Source organism: Calypte anna, chromosome 4A (assembly GCF_003957555.1).
Source record: "Calypte anna isolate BGI_N300 chromosome 4A, bCalAnn1_v1.p, whole genome shotgun sequence".
In the NCBI taxonomy this organism is placed as follows: Eukaryota; Metazoa; Chordata; class Aves; order Apodiformes; family Trochilidae; genus Calypte; species Calypte anna.
Genome location: NC_044248.1, coordinates 39,105,264 through 39,121,588, shown reverse-complemented (window position 1 = coordinate 39,121,588; position 16,325 = coordinate 39,105,264). Strand labels below are relative to the sequence as shown.

At 40.1% G+C, this 16,325-nt stretch overlaps 1 protein-coding gene across 6 annotated transcripts in view; it reads right to left on the bottom strand.

Annotated features, from left to right (window-relative positions):
• RAP1GDS1 (Rap1 GTPase-GDP dissociation stimulator 1) overlaps window positions 1-15,732 on the bottom strand; it is an 85,159-nt gene extending 69,427 nt beyond the window's left edge. For all 6 annotated transcript variants that reach the window (XM_030449987.1, XM_030449994.1, XM_030449990.1 and 3 more), the window contains exon 1: window positions 15,458-15,732. In XM_030449987.1, the coding sequence (XP_030305847.1) occupies window positions 15,458-15,461 (4 nt within the window). In that variant the 5' untranslated portion in view covers window positions 15,462-15,732. The remainder of the gene's footprint in view (window positions 1-15,457) is intronic.
• Between the last annotated feature and the right edge of the window lie 593 nt (window positions 15,733-16,325).

The window sequence follows — 16,325 nt, the reverse complement described above, 5'->3', positions numbered from 1 at the left end:
CTTTCTATTCTATTTTTTTACATTTTAGATACAAATATAATACATCTATTACTGACAAAATAAATCTTAAAAACAAATGGAAGAAGCTATGAATAAATTAGCCTAGCTGTTCATAATTTAAAAAACTTAAGACATTCTGTTATCCAACACTCATGCAAGTTCCATTTTCTTTCTTGACAACAAGATTCATATCCTAAACCAGCTGATCCCATGCAAGTTCCATTTTCTTTCTTGACAACAAGATTCATATCCTAAACCAGCTGATCCTTTACACTTGTCTCCACAGTTATCTTTTTATGGCAACATGCAGTTGTCACAATTCTCTATCCCAGCAGAAGGCTGAGAGTTGCAGCCTCTGCATCTTGTCAGACAAGGGGAGTTCAAAATGAAGCCCCAAAGTGCATATATTCCTTAGATTTAAAGTCTTAATGGTGGTTTATGCTGCTCTCCAAAAAGCTTTCAAAATTTGCTTTCAATTTGTTTTTATTTAACTTCCAAAAAATAACAATAAGAAAATATTAATCACTGCTCTCAGTTAGTAGCTCCATGAGAATTACAAATTGTATTTCTGAGTCTTCAGCCCTGAAAAATAGTGTTTAAATTTGATGAGTGTGTGCAAACCAGTTCATAATGGAAGTGACTTTCCATTTTGGCTACTGTTTGATTTTCAGTGAAAGCTGTCTAGAAGGAGATCAGTTACAAATATAATACATGACCTTAAACATGACTTTAAAAAATAAAACCCCTTTACTGACAGATGTCTCACAATTAAATATCCCTCTGGTGGTAAACACTTGTTTGCCTGCACTCTCCTACTAAAGTGACCTTTGGCAAAACATTTTTGTCCCAAGAAAGGAAGTCTTATCACATAAGAAGGTGCCTTTTCTCCTGAAAATATAATTAAACCTGGAATTCAAAATTTTCCTCTAGCCAGAGAAGGGCTGATACAAGTGTGACAGGCTCCTCATGCCTTGGAGAAAGAAGCTTTTAATATTTAATAAATTTAATAAATTAAGTCAATCCTGGAAAGAACTTCCTCTTGGCTGCTGAGATTGGCTGATGCCACTTGTCTTTCAATTTAGCTGTTTAGCACAAATTCCTAAGGTGGCCTCAAATCAATAATAGGTGCTTTGTAGGCAGATTGTGGTGCCCACATATTGTAAGTTGAAGACTGGGTTGTCAGTATCATTAATCTATAAGCTTTTAGGGCCAAAATGTACTCTGGAGCTTGTTTTTAAAGGTATCATGTACTGCCTTAAACCTGGTGTTACTAAGATTAGCAGACATCTGTGGTTAATCCCTCCAGGGATAAATATTTACCTATTAATGCAGTTATTTGTTCTCACTTAAGAATGCATAGGATGTACAACACTGATAAAAACACTGCAGTGATAGGATCAGCTCAGATGCTCTCCAGAGAAAATGGATTCAACTGGGTTTTTATGCAAGGCTGACAAAAAGCTGCACAACCAGATGGGAAAAATAAAACAGGGCACAAAATGCCTAATATAGCCTCTTTTAAAGAAAGAATTCCACCAAATCCACTGGTTTTTCTGCATGACTGCTGCAGCTATAAGTGGTCATTAACCTCTGCACAGTATTTAAGAGCTTTATTTAGTAAAAATAACACTTACAGTGCAGTAAATATGATACTGATGCTCTGAGGCAGCACATTACAGTACATGTAAGCTCAGCTAGAACTAAATCTAGCCAGGGAGATCAGGGGGAATAGCAAAAATTTCTGTAGGTATATTAACAACAAAAAGAAGAGTAGGGAAGACAACAAAAAAAAGAGGAGGGAACGTGTGGGCCCCCTCAGAAAGGAAACAGGAAAACTAGTGACAAGTGATATGGAGAAGGTTGAGGTTCTCAATGACTTTTTACCCCCAGAGCTCCAGCCACACTCCTGAAAGTCACAGAAAACAATGGCAAGGGTTGGAAGGAAGAACTGCCCATTGTAAGTGAAGATCAGATTTGTGACCATCTGAAGAACCTGAAAGTGCACAAGTTCATGGGACCTGTTTGGTAAGTCCTTTATACTATAACAGGAGGATCTGAGCATAGTTTTGAAGGGCAAAGATTTCCTTTCAGTGAGAGCTTGAAAGAAGCTAATTTTCTGTAGCAACGTTTTAATACTGAGGAAAAATTATTAATTATTCTATGTCTGAAAAAAGAAAAAAAAAGATTAAAAATGTGACTTACAGTTAAAAAAAACCTCAAATTTTTTGAGATGAGAGTGTACATGACTGTGTTACATATGTGGTAAAATGGACTGTTTCCCCCCCACTCATGTTAAATTTATTGACTTTTGAGCTAGGAGAGCCTGGATATATCGTGGGGGAAGGGCATGGCTCAGTGGAACACTCCACACCTTTGGGTGGTCATGTTGCCAGGCAGGAATGGCTCTGGAGTGGGAAAACCCTTGGAAAATGGCTGAACTGCTGAAAGAGCACAGATTAAAAAAAAAACAAACCCAAAACAACCCAAACAAAACACCAAAAAAATCCAACAAAACACCCAAAACGAACCAACCAACCAACAAAAAAACCAAACAAAAAAACCCCACAAAACCCCCAAAATAGAGCCATGCAATTCAGCTGCAAAAATCCCCCCACAAAATGGGATATGAATATGAATGCTGACTCAAGAGCCACAGGGTGAAATGTAATGTGGATACATTGAAAATAGAAAAGGTGCCTCTTGAATCAGCAAAACCCTGGCATAATTTGCTCTGTTTAAAATGTATCAAACTTATTTCCATCAGCAAATCTCCTCAACAGACCCCACTCCTTTGTCAGGACTAAAAAGATAAAAATGCTAATAAGCCACCAGACAGTGAATGCAAATGGCAGCAAATACAAGAATTCCAGGAAACCTGAATACAAAGGGAAGACCTGCATTTACCAATGTCCAACCTCTGGCAATAATTGATGAAAAGAAGGAACTTTTTATGATAAAAATTCAGAGGAAAAAGGGGGGAAAAATCATCAGCATGCCTAGAGAGAAGCGAACAGAAGTGAAGTGAAGCGAAGCAGCAACAAAGCCAAAGAGCAAAAGCAGAAGTGAAAACAGAGGTGAAAAGGAGCAGAGCAGCAGAGAGCACCCCCATCAGTGTCTTCAAGGAGACAGCAATCGCAGAGGTGAGGAGGGTGAAAAGAGCTCCAGTTGTCCTCTTTCTTTTCTTAACAGACCTTTCCCTGGGGTGATTAATTTATTTAAAAACGTTTTCCCCCTGTTTCTCTCCCACTGTTAACTCCTACCTAGGACTCCTCTCAACGTGGTGTCATTTTCCCTGAAGTAAACCCTTGTAAATCATTCAAACCATGAAGTGGTTTGAATATTGGCAGTGGCCAATATTTCCTTACAACCAAAATATAAAATATTAATAGTGTGACCATGTCACACTGTGACCATGACACAAATGGAACTTAAGTACCACAGAGTCAATTTTGAGAACTATTTACTAGTAGAAGTACAAAAGTATATTATGTCTCCACATTCCTACTAATTGTTAGGTGATGCTACATATATAATGAAATAATAATCACAATACCCAGAAACTTCACATTTTCAAGTGAGTACAGAGTTTTGGTCTGAACACAGGCCTTTAGAAATGCTGCTTTTAACTCTAGCTGTCATTGTGACACCTTTTGCACCTTGATACTCAGTTATAATGATGTAGTATCACACTAGAAAGCCATATTTTAGGATGAAGTCTCTTCCATATGCCAACCCGTTCTCTCTTTTTCACACTATGCCTTTCATTTGTTAGGCTATTTGTTTACTTTCACATTTCAGAGTTCAGGGTAAAAATCTACTTTTCTCTTATTTCCTATTTCTCTGTCTGGGTCAATAGCAGCCTTCAGTGATACACTTGACTTGAAATCCTGCATGAGAATGGGCTAAGAAATGAAGACACCTTTTTACAAGCTACTCTCTTGGTCTTTACTTTTTCAGAGAAACAGGCTGGGATGAGGGGAGGGTAAATTTGAGTGTGAGTGTTATGCTTAAATACATGGAAAATGAAGCATTATCTTCATACTCTCACTTAAAAAAATATTAAGATGAATTAATGTTTATATATCCCTCTGCAGAGGATATTTTCCAATGACAGAGCTCAGTATTCTTACCTTTTCAGTAACAGTCACCCACGCCCAGCACATCTAACTTTTCTCTCTGATGCATGAAAATCCAGATTTCTGCATCCATGATATACTGGACTGACTACAGTCTTTTGAGAATATAACTCTTAATTCCCTTTTTCTGTGAATTCTCCAGAGTACCAAACATCTGCAGCTTTTCCTGGCTTCCACAGCTGTGAGTCACTGCAGCCTCAAAACTGTATGCAGATCTTAAAGCCATTAATTCTACTGAGCCATGATGAGTATTTAAAAATGAGACTCCTTCAAGTTACCTCAAATAAGAAGGCACCATGGGCATCATTTTATTACCCATTATCCTATGGTCATTGATGTCCAGGCAGAAAATAATAGCTACAATTTGGGCCCAATTACCATCTTAAATCAAATTTGCAGTCAATTTATGCAGAATACAGGGCAACTGGGAACTGAGGCCATAATCTGACAACACAGAGGTTTCAGCAGCAGAGCTGGTTTCAACAGATTACCTTTTCTAAATGCTCTGCAACCAGGTCACTTAAAGCACTGCAATACAGCATCATTTCAAACATTTGCAACACTCTTAAACCTTGGTCTTGGTAGAGTTTGCTGTATTCAATTCAAAGGAGTCAAGTCTCAGAACTGAAAAAAATAGTTTTACTTCCATTAAATTAGTGCACACTGTGTTGAGCATGCTGATTCAAAGCAAACAGACTTTCTTGTCTGATGATTTTAAGTTACCCTTAGATTGTATTAAATGAAGCAGCAGAAACCTCTAGAATGAAAAGATTCAAATGATATCCTGGATTCTGGGGACAAAATAGATTCAGAAATAGAGAGCAGAATAGTATGCTCATGTAAACAAGCAGACTTTGGCTTCTAACCTTGCACTGACCCTCTGAAGGTGTTAGAAAATAACATGCTACTTGATCAAAGCCCAAGAAGTACAGAATCTTTTGTTGTTATATAAATGCAATAACCACAGCAGCCATCAAAAGCATATTCTGATTGTTTGTTGAGAGGCCAACAATTAACAAAACCAACTTAAAAATATTTTCTTTCCAAATTGTGACTGCAATCAGAGGCCTGTTTGTTACAAAAGCTGTTTTTGCAAAATGTAAGTGAATCTAAGGGAGAAAAAAGAGGGAAAAAACCCCAAGAGCTTGCAAGAATTCCTGAATTTTCAGTTTTGATACCTAATCCTTGATGTCAGTGTTAGATCTCTGCTTGCCCAAACACAGCCTAATCTTAAATCTGTAAGCAGCCCCTCAGCACATTTCTGCTTGTAAGAAATAAATTTCTGGTAATGGGAAAAAAAATAATAGGCTTATCTATTTATTTCTTAAGCCATAAGAAGAGTCAAACAGAGAAGCCTGTGTTTCAAAAAACCTGCCAAAATTTAAGTAATTTTGTAAAATGTGCCTTTTAAACAGCTTTCAAAAAACCCAGCAAGTTCTTTATGTACAGCCAATAATGCTGACTTCTTGATGATCATTTCTGATTTTTGAAAAGAAAGGAGTTTGGTTTAAATAGCTGTTGGAGTATGTTGGCTTCCAAGTGACACTTTGCTGTTGTGATCACTTCACTGAAGTACAGAAAATGGTTCAGCATCAGGAGAACCACGTAGGGGAAAAAACCCAATCCAGTACCCCATGGCTGTTCCTTCTTATCAGAACACCTATTAAATAACAGTTTTTAAAGAAAAAAAAAAGTATAACAGGCTACCCCTTGCTAACATGAACTGCTGTATTATCTAAAGCATCTCTCTTTTCAGCCATGTTTTGAACTGGGCACATGCACTGAACTCAAATTTTATGTTTGCAAGAGAATTCTTCAAGTCTCTTCCAGAGACTGGGCTTAAATTTTACCTTGTTGTCCACAGACAAAAAAAGAACTGGGATGCCTTCACCCTCCTTGGCAGAAGTTATGGCCTTCATAAAGGTAAACAATAACTTCAGATCATTTCTGGAATGAAAATGCATTCTGAAGAAGTGAACTGAATTGCTTTTTCTTCCTCTCCGCCATTTTTGCCTTTGAAGCACTGGGTGTCCATGCTCAAAATGTGTCATTAGAAGCATAATGTGTGGCAGTCTTGTAAAGAGGGATTCCTAACATTTTCTGGGAATATCAGAAAGCATCCAAAGTAATCATCTAATGGCTACAAGGTGAGTTTCTGAAAACATAGTTTTTCTCTATGCTGCTACAAGGCAGAATTAAGAACTGTTTGTATATTAATTGTTTATGACACCATGCTTACTATTCCTTTTAGGGGAGGATGATCTCCTTGTTAAACTGGTTTATTCTTTAGCAGAACAAATTACATAAGCTAGAGAATTCTATCAATTTTTAATAAATATCAAGTTTACCAAGCCATTTGCTTTATCAGAGGGCATGGCTTTCTTCATTTGCCAAGTTCCTTCAGACGCTAAAGACATTTTAACAGTGCTTCTGATGGTCAAAATCAGTCCAGTGTCTGCCATCTTTGCCACAACCATACAAACTTCATCTTGAAAGGATGGAGTGATGCCTGTCATTTTACAGGGGTTTCACCAAAACAGGAAAGTTTAAGCTCTACTGAGCTGAGTCAGAACAGCAGTATCCCAGTGATTTCAGTGGTACTCAGTGTGGGCTTTGTGTGGGTTCAAGAATGTTGTGTAAATAGCATTTAGATTAATAGGGCCCAGTTCTGTGCAATTTCTGTCCTAGGAGATACATTCTTTCAAATGTTCTCACTTATTGCACATTAGGCAAAACTGAAGCATGATTTTAAACTGGTTGTAAATAACTGATGTTTAACTGAATAGAAGAAAAAAAAAACCCACTTCATCTCTTGAAATTAGAAAGTGGAACATGTTTTTTTCAATTCTTACCCTAAAAAGATAGTGGAAATGGTAGATGATGGTAGAGGCTGTCAGATATTTAATTAATAAAGACAGAATAGAGGAGGAGAGAGATTGGGAGATGGGAGGAGAGAGAAAAGAACAGACAACTGGAGGAGGTAGAGAGAAGGAAACTGGGCAATGAAATAAAGAAGCCAAAGAAATAGGACAGCTGTAGAAAAGGGTGCAAAGAATAAAAAAGTATTCTTGGGTAAAATAGCATTGATTTGAAGAACATAAAAACAGTATAACATCAAATACAGAAGTGTATTTTTGTCCAGAATGTGCACACTGCCTTTTGGGCACTGATGCATGTAAATGCATTGATTTAGTGTCTTTGATTTAGTGTCTCTGGAACACTAGATTGCTGTAAATAGGTGAAGGATAAAAAAAAAATTAAAATCTTGAACCTGCTTGGTTCATGTCAGCAATCACATATGTACATGTTCCATCTCTTTCCCTCATTCACCAACATTTCCCTGATTTTCCCATAGTTCTGGATTGCAGGAGCCAGAATGTGTATGTATTCTCCTTGAGCTTTGTGGAGAGCCATGTAAGAAAGGGGCTGCCCCATAGGTCTTGCAGGATGAGACCAAATGTATTTGTATAAAGCCTATGAATAGATTTCTAAACTCATTTAATTATACCATGCATTTTTACAATGAATGTGTTCACAGACCAGTGGTTGGCCTTTTTTTTCCCATCCACAGAATAACATCCTGATCCTAAAATCAATTCAACAGATGTGCAGAGGAGAGCAAAGAGGAAAAACAATTGCTACTAGTTACTTAGGGGAGAGGAAGAAAAAGAATGAAAGGTAAGTGTGGAAATACCTCATAAATACCTGTGCAATCTTTCTGCCTCTCTTCTCACTCACTGCACTTCCTCTTGCTCACTGAAGCTCAGGAAAGGTGTCTTAGGTATTTGTACAGCATGGTCCAAACTTGACCAGTAATCTAGTGACTTTCAATGTGCACATCAGAAGATTGTTTGAAGAAATGGCTGGAGATATGAAGATGCTAATTACCAGGTAGGTACATGGGACTCAGAAGACTGACTTCAGTAAGTTAAATATCCTGTAGGCAGTGCAGATTTGGGTAAGAAAGATGTGTACAATCCTGCTTTGGTTAAAAATCCCTTTTCTCTTTCCATGCTTTTTTTCTTGCTGTCAAGATAAAATGGCATTTTGATGTAAGGGAACCCTTCCAAAGCCTTCACATAGCACAGGGAGCTACTTGGCAGCACTGAACTCAAGCTATGCCTGCAGGGCACTGGGTGCCATTGACTGGGATTTCCCCATAGAGAAAGGATCCAGGAATGAACTTAAAAAGGGTAGAGAGGGGAACAGGTGTGCTACTGGCCCTGTAGTACCTACCTGTAGTAGGCAGGTACTTGTAAGGTTGCATTTAAGGCTACAAATGCTCAAATAGTCCCATTGATTTAAGTCACTGAACTGTTAAATCCAACAACAAATGAAGGAAGTGTTTCTGAGGATACTCCCAAAAGGAGTTCCTAGCTCCTAGAGAGCAGGACACCCCCAAGCAACACACAGCCAAACACTCCATTTACCCTAAAAATGATAAAGGCTTGCAGAGGTGTTCATTTTTTATAGTTTTTATATTTTTGTCAAAGAGCTAAGCTAGGAGAACTTTCAGCTTCCAGCCACAAAACATTGTCACAGAATTAATCCTATGGTTAAATGCAATTTTAGATTCCAGCCTGCATAAAACTAAAGGAAAATGGGGTAGAACAGGGTTTGGAAAGTGCTGGGCTGGGGATGAGGGAGTTTTCTTCCAACTGTGGACCTCTTTATGGAGGACAGGACGAGAGAAACAGGAGTAGCCTGTTAGATCCTGGGGTTTTTTGGTTTTGGTTTTTTTTTTTTTTTAGTGGTGTATTCTAGAGACATTTACTGAAAGGTGAAGAATGTGCTAAGGATATAGTTTTCAACTGCAGGTTTTGTGCCCTGGTGCTCCCCCATTAGTGTATCAGGAAGGTCATCAAAATGCACAGGTGGCTGACAGTGGATATGCAGACACAAGGCTACCAGGAGATGCTGAGCTGTCACCTCCCCAGGTCTCCCAAGCACAGGCCTGGGACAGATTTCCCCAAGGTTTTGTACAATCCTCCCCTCGTGTTGTCCATCCTGTACTGCTTCACTGCTCTCCTCCATGCATCTGTCATTTCTCTTATAATTTCCATATTACTCTCTGTCCAGTCTTACTCACAAGGACATTTGCAGAGCACAGGCAGTAAAACCTGAACCAAAGGCTGTTTTTTTACATTTAATTAAATGTGAATAATATTTAATGTGAATTAAAGCACATTTTAATCAGATTTAATCAGCTAATGAAACAAGTTGTCAAATAGTGAGTCAACTGATAGGAAGGGTCAAAAAAAAAAAAACAACAAAAAACCAAACCAAAAACAAACCCACAGAAATTCTGCATTTTTCTTCAAAATTATTGTATCCATCAGGTTGACAAGTATTGGTGGATGGAACCAACTAATGAACTTCAACAACACTGATTAAGTTTAATGAATCTCCCTGAGCTGTCACTAACACAAGGAATAGCTCAGTATTTTAATAAAAGATTGGAATTGACTTAAGCCTCAGATCTTCCTCTAATACATGAGTAGGTAGCAGTAAGCTTGTATGAGCTGTGAAATATGTGGAAAATGGAACAAAATATTGAAATGTATCACTTAAAGTATTTCCTCTGCAAAGTGGGATTACTCTTTTTTATTTTCCCGATTTTTAAATGTGTAAAAGTGATTTTTCTATGACATTTGTGTCTAGCCTAGAAATGGAAACCATGAAATGAAAGCACTTCACTTACTTTAAGCTACAAACTTTAACACAACTTTGTACAGGCATCTACATTGTCTTGATGTATGCATCTTGTGAACTTCTACTACTTAAGACAAACACATTCATTTCCCTATATCTCTTATCAGAATTTGTGAAGATGTGTCTGAGAGTGCTTCACATCAGAGATATTTCTAAGGCAGATGCATTGGCAGCACACACTTGCCCAGTTAAGGTAAGCTGGTTTTTTTTTGCAGGTCCCAGAGCATCCTGCAGTAAATTCTGTCTTCTGTCTGGAATGAAACAAACAGCAGTTTGCTGGTTTAGATATTTGACAAATTCTTCTAAATGTCTGCCAGCTTTGTCATCTACTCCAACTACAGCTTAAGAACACGATGAGCTCACCAGGTTTTCTGCACAACTTCAAAGCTTTCTCAGGCTGGACAAATGTTTCCAGGCTGCATGGATAACTTTGAGGATCCCTGAAGCACAGCCAATTGTTTCAGAGAATTTACAAATGCTTTTAGGCAAATCTGGAAGTGCACGTAAATTCTTTTACACATCAGCTATTTTTTTGCACTAAAAGGAATTCCAGCATTCAGAAGTCTGTGGATTTTAATCACCATTTCACTCTCTATATATAAAAAAATATTTGTTGCCAATATATTAAAATTTGTAAACAAACTATTTCTTCACCACAGTTAACAAAAAGAGGCCCTGGGAGATTGTCCTTTCAGTGAAAGCTTCTGATTATAAAATCCCTTACTAGCAAAAGCTCTTTGTCTACTTAAAATTCAAACTGTCATTAAAAACATTTCCCCATTACCTGGAGAACAGACATCAACATTTTTTAAGACTCAAAATTTCCAGAAGTTTAGACAGAGGTCCTGAACTATTTTAATCTGGAAACAAGTTAGAATCTTAAAAATAATGCCCCCAACACTACCAAGACAGCAGGGATGCTCATTTTCTTGAACACACAGCATGTGAACAGATCCAGGTAGACTACTCAGCAGTGAGAAGCAGGTTTCCTCTTCTGTAAGTAACTGTGTTACTGTTTAATACCCCTCATCAGATACGAACTGCATCCTGCAACTGAGTTAAGAAGGAATAACAACCAACCTCCTTGACAGGTGCCAGAGATGAATCTCCATAGATTTCTCTCCTGTCAAACAATGATGACATTGTTTTCCCCTTTATTAAGCACATGCTAGTTTATGTTAAAATCTCTTTTTTTTTTTTTTATTTTTAATTTTTAACGTATTCATAACTAATTAAAATCTCAACATTTCCAGAAAGAAATCGGAAGAAAAAAAACAAATTTCCAGAAACAAAGAAGATGGAAAATTTTAACAGGTCTTTTCAAGGACTATCAGCAGCAACCAAATGGCACTAAAGGTAAAAAAATCTGCTTTTATATGCATTTACACCCTCCAACTATTTTCTTAACTTTATTGGGGGGGCAGGAGTGTGGGCATCCTATTTTTGTCCTCTGTTGTTCCATTCATCCATTTATTATCCCTGTCTGTCCTCTGCTTCTAATATTTCTCTCCTTCCACACATTTCCTTTAAGTGATTTTTGTTCCCTTCTATTCTTGACTTGTCTTGGTAGCTTTCTCGTTTCCATTATTACCACTTTGTTTCCTTCAAGTTTCAGCTGCTCCTTTCCTCTTTTTCTTTCCACTTTGATTTTGATGCCACAGAATGCCAGATGTTCCCCACAGACTTCTGAAACTACCCCTGAATCCTCTGTTCTCAGGAAACACACTTGTGAATGAAGTCTTTATCCTAAAGCTAAAGTCAAAATCCGTTGATTTCAGCCTCACATTATAACAAAAGATCACAAATATTGACCTGAACACAGGAACAGTAATTCATTAAGGAAGGTCAGCCAGAACTAACCCAACTTCTCTGGCTGCTTCAGATGAAGAACAAGCAAACAAGATGCAGTCTGAAAGCAGTTTTCTTTGGGTTTGTGCTTTCAAGACAAGACTTCTGCCCAAACTGGTCCTGGTTTTAGTAACTGCTAATACAACATTTTATACTTGCTTAGATTGGTGTGTTCTGGCTTGCTAGGACTGCTAGTGTTGCTACAAGTCTCATTGTTTTAGCAAAAACTTCAAAAGAATTAAATACTATCTTTTAGGGCAACTGATTGATACATCTCTCTTCCAAGCAGTTTATTAGGCTGACTTGCATCTTTTTTAAGAAAAGCAGCAAAAGAGCTCTCAAGATGGAAGACTTTTTTTCATTAGCTTTCATTCCCCTCATGTCTGAGGCTCCTGATTACATTTTTAAACAAAAAGCTGGCAGGTTTGTCCTTTCCAAAATCAATATTGCACACAGCCAGGCCTGAAGCTTCACCCTCCTGCCCTTTTTAACCCAGCACCCTGAAGATAGTCAGTGGCTTGCTGTACCCTGAACTGTGGTTCCCTTGGGATTTGGCATTCCACAAACACCAGGATAACCCCAAAACTTGATACATAATTGCATGTAGTTATCCTTCAGGGAAAGGGGAGAGAAAATGGAGTATATTGGAAGGAGAGGGGCAATATAGGCCTTCTGTTCTGACACTAGCTAAAGGGACAGTGCTTAAATAAATCCATCTACATCATAGCCTCTGCACCATACATATCCTGCCAGCACGTTGTTGCTGCTGGGTATTGTAAACAGTCTACAAATTTCCTTGGTCTCATTGTAAAACAGGCAGGTTGCTTTTGCAGTCTGTTGCCCAAGTAATTAAGAATGGATTAAGCTTCTTCAGACAAGAAGCTACCTTCCATTTCCTGCTAGAAAACCCAATACCCTCAAGATGGGAGAGTATTTTTTGAGTTTTGACTATTAGAGACCATAACATCAACATTACAAACAAACTGACTTGTGCCATTAAAAAAACCAAAACAACAAACACACAAACAAACCAATCTGTCATCTGTAGTTGTATTCTGCATATAAACTCTCATATGTGGGGTTTCTCCAGCTTTTGGGGCCAATGGATTACTGTTGAGTGGTCAACATATAACCAAGTTCCTGATTTTAGTTACATCTGTGAAGTAACTACAGCTTGCTTCCCATAAACTCCACAGCCTGCTCTTCTAAAATATAAACCTTTTATTTGATACAGTATGTTTGTATGAGTATACAAGGTGTGTTCTGCAGGACTAAAACCAAGAAAATTGACTGGGGAAAGAGGCCATTCATTGGGGAACTGCAGTGTTACATTAGTAACATTAGTTTTCAGTTACATGAATAACTAAAATGTAGAAACTTGTAACTATTCTTATAAAAACAGTGAAGTAGTGGTGGTGAACATCATCTCAAGCATCCCAAGTCCTCTGCTGTCAGGAGTACTTGGCAACTTGCCTCTCGGAGCCAAAAGTTGAATACTGTTTATACTGTACCTTAAGCACAATTTTTTAAAAACTATAAATGCAAGCAACAAAAATGATAATTTTGTAAAGAATTTATATTACTGAGAGGAAATCACTATCCTCTGGGAGGAAACAACTGCCCTGATAATGTGCTCAGAGGAACAGACTCTTGGAATCAGAGTGACAGCAGCAGTGTTTTGATACAGTAAAGAAAATACAGATTCATGTATACATAGTAAGTCTTTTAACAACAGAAATATTTTGAGTTAGACTATACCTGCTTGGGCTTCCATTTTATATCATCGGCTATATACAAGCCAGCTAATACCATACCAACCTTCAAAAATACAGAATATGTATGTTTAAGCACAAGACATTACTGCAGTCTGTCACAAATGTTTGGGTTTGGAGCACAATTTATTGAATGACACACAAGCTATAAGAAGAAGAAATTCATCCTTGATTTCACTGTAAGGATTTTCAGCTTTTACAAAATAGAATACTATAACCTGAATGAGGGAAGCTGGTGCACTGGTTGCATGGGCTTAAACTTAGATCTTTAACATGGAAAGTCATTATTAGTTGCTAGCCAAGCTGAAAGTGTTTCCAGTCTTTGCTTGTCACTCATTGGAGCAACATCTGCTGCAGAGGCTGCTTAGAGTGTGCCTTGATCTTAAAGCCAGTGGAATTAGGCACCAATATGTGAAGAAATGAGGAGGGGGAAAAAGTTCCTCTATATCTTCCCAAGCAAATTCTTTGGCAGTTATGGATGGGTGCTGAGAGACTCTATAGGAAAATCTGTTTTCCTTAAAATAATAACAGCTCTTACTTATGCAGCAAGCTGTAGCAGATTCTCAAACTGCTTACAAACTTGCCTGTGACTGAAGTGCAGAGTCTCATTTAGAAAGGAGTGCTGTGCACATTTTACACCAGCTTTTCTGGATGGTTTTAGCTGATGTCTTGAGGTGTTTGAGGTTGGAAACCAGAACAGAGTTATCCATAGCTAGACTTGGACCAGAATGATGAGATTAATAATTCACTTTGTGAATTATGCAAACTAAATCCTAGTGTCCTGTTCACTCACATGAAATGAGAGGCCTTCACCTTTATAGTTTCACCTAGTTCTAACAAAATCTCATAGTTACTTCTCGTGCCTGAGCCTGGCAGCTTCTAATTTGAAGAATTCTCCAGAGGTTCTCCGTTGCTTTAAAGAAGTATTTATCCTCATTTCACCATCAGAAAACCTGAGGCACTCCAACTGCTTCTTGATGGAAACTTCTAGTTGAAAGTGAAAGGAGTGTGATCTGCAAAGAAACTACTGATTTACCTAAGGCCACAGGAAGTGCTGATGTCAAACCCGAGCTGAATTCAGGAACCTCCTTACCCAGCTCCTTGCCCTCAGGATCCACAACCCAGATCCCCCCATCATATTTGGCAGACTGGCCAGGTCTTTGGCAGCTTAAAGGGGGCACTCCTTATCCATCTCTAGGATCTATGCTACAGCCAGATTTTTGGGAAATCTCTTCAATATCAGGAGAGCTGTAGTTTGTGGAAGAGGTAGAGCAGGCAAGAGAAATTAATTGAGCACTTTGAGAAGAAAAATCGAATACTGTACTTCCTAGATTGACATGGCATTTGTTGGAAGCTCCATGCAAGTGGGAATCCACGTGAAACTACTTAATTTACACCCTTCAGATAAAAAAAGGCAGAGGTAATATGGCTGCATTTGTAGGCAATGAGTAATGCTCTTTCCCAGACCCGGAGAAATACGAGGGATCCTCGTATCTTCCACGAACATCGAGCAGAGATTATTTTATAATCTCCTAAATACATTACCCCAACTGTCTCCATTAAGCAAACAGTAACAGGGAAAGCGTCCCGGGGGTGCCTTATATAACTCCGTGCTCTGAACCCCCCCTTCCCACTCGGGGAATTTTAGCTTCCCTTTTAACCCACTTGACTGCACCCCCAGGATAAAAGGTGCTTAAGGGCTACCCCGGACCGGACCGGGGCAGAACCGGCAGCACGGAAACTTTGCACCGCAGGGGCAGGAGCCAGAGCAGCGGCAGGGGTGGGAGGGTTCGGCGGAGCCCCGCTGCCACCCGACCCTCTTCTTCCTCCTCCTCCTCCTCGGGGGGCGAGGCAGTGAATGCAGGAAGGCGACCCATGAGGAAGTTGCCCCAGGAGCCTCTCGCAAGGCGGCGGAGAGGAGCGGGCGGTGTCCTCCGGGGGCAGAGGGGCGGCGGTGCTGCCGCACAGCGCGGAGCCGGGGCGACTTACCCATGGTGCCGCCGCGGCCTCTTCTTCTTCTTCTTCCTCCTCCTCCTCTTCCTCCTTCCTTCCCCTTCTGCTTCTGCTGTCACCGCCTCTCCGCAGGCGCGGAGGGAGGCGCGGGAAGAAGCGTGTGCGGGGAGCGCGGCGGGCGCGACACAACGGGAGAGAGGCTGCGTGCGGGCAGAGTTATGAGTCAGGGGAGCACATCCGGGAAAGGCCGCCCGGGAAACACCCCCGCCCGGCACCCTGCCGCCGCCCAATGCCGCCGCCGGGGAGGAGCGGGGAGCCGGGAAGGGCGGAGGCAGGGTGGGAGGAGAAGCAGAGCCGCCGGCCGGGAAGGAGGGAGCTGTGAAGGGCGGGTCCCCGCAGGGAGCGGTAACGCCCGCCCTTCACCGCAGCCCCGGGGCCTCCTTTGTTAGAGGGGCCGGGGTGGGGTGTGGCGGGGTGCGGAGAGAGGGTAGGGTGCGGGAACGCCCTGTGTGGTGTCTGCTCCGCACGCAGAAATCTAGGGAATTACGGAATCGTTCCGGTTGGAAAACGGCTTTAAGATCATGGAGTGCAATCATAACCTAACTCTACCAACCATCAACCTTGAGCTCGGTGCTAGACCGTATTCCCAGGCGGCACATCGGCATGTCTTTTAAAGAGCTCCAGGGATCGTGATTCAAGCGCTGGGAAGCCTGTTCCAGTGTTAAATAACCCTTCACTCTAGTGAAGTTTCTTCTAATATCCAATGCAAACCTCCCCTGCACAACTTGAGGCCATTGGCTCTTGTTCTATCACTACTGGGAAAATACACCGACACCCACATCCCTACCATCTCCCTTCAGGCAGCTCCTGCCCTCAGTCTCCTTTTCTGCTGGCTAAACAACCC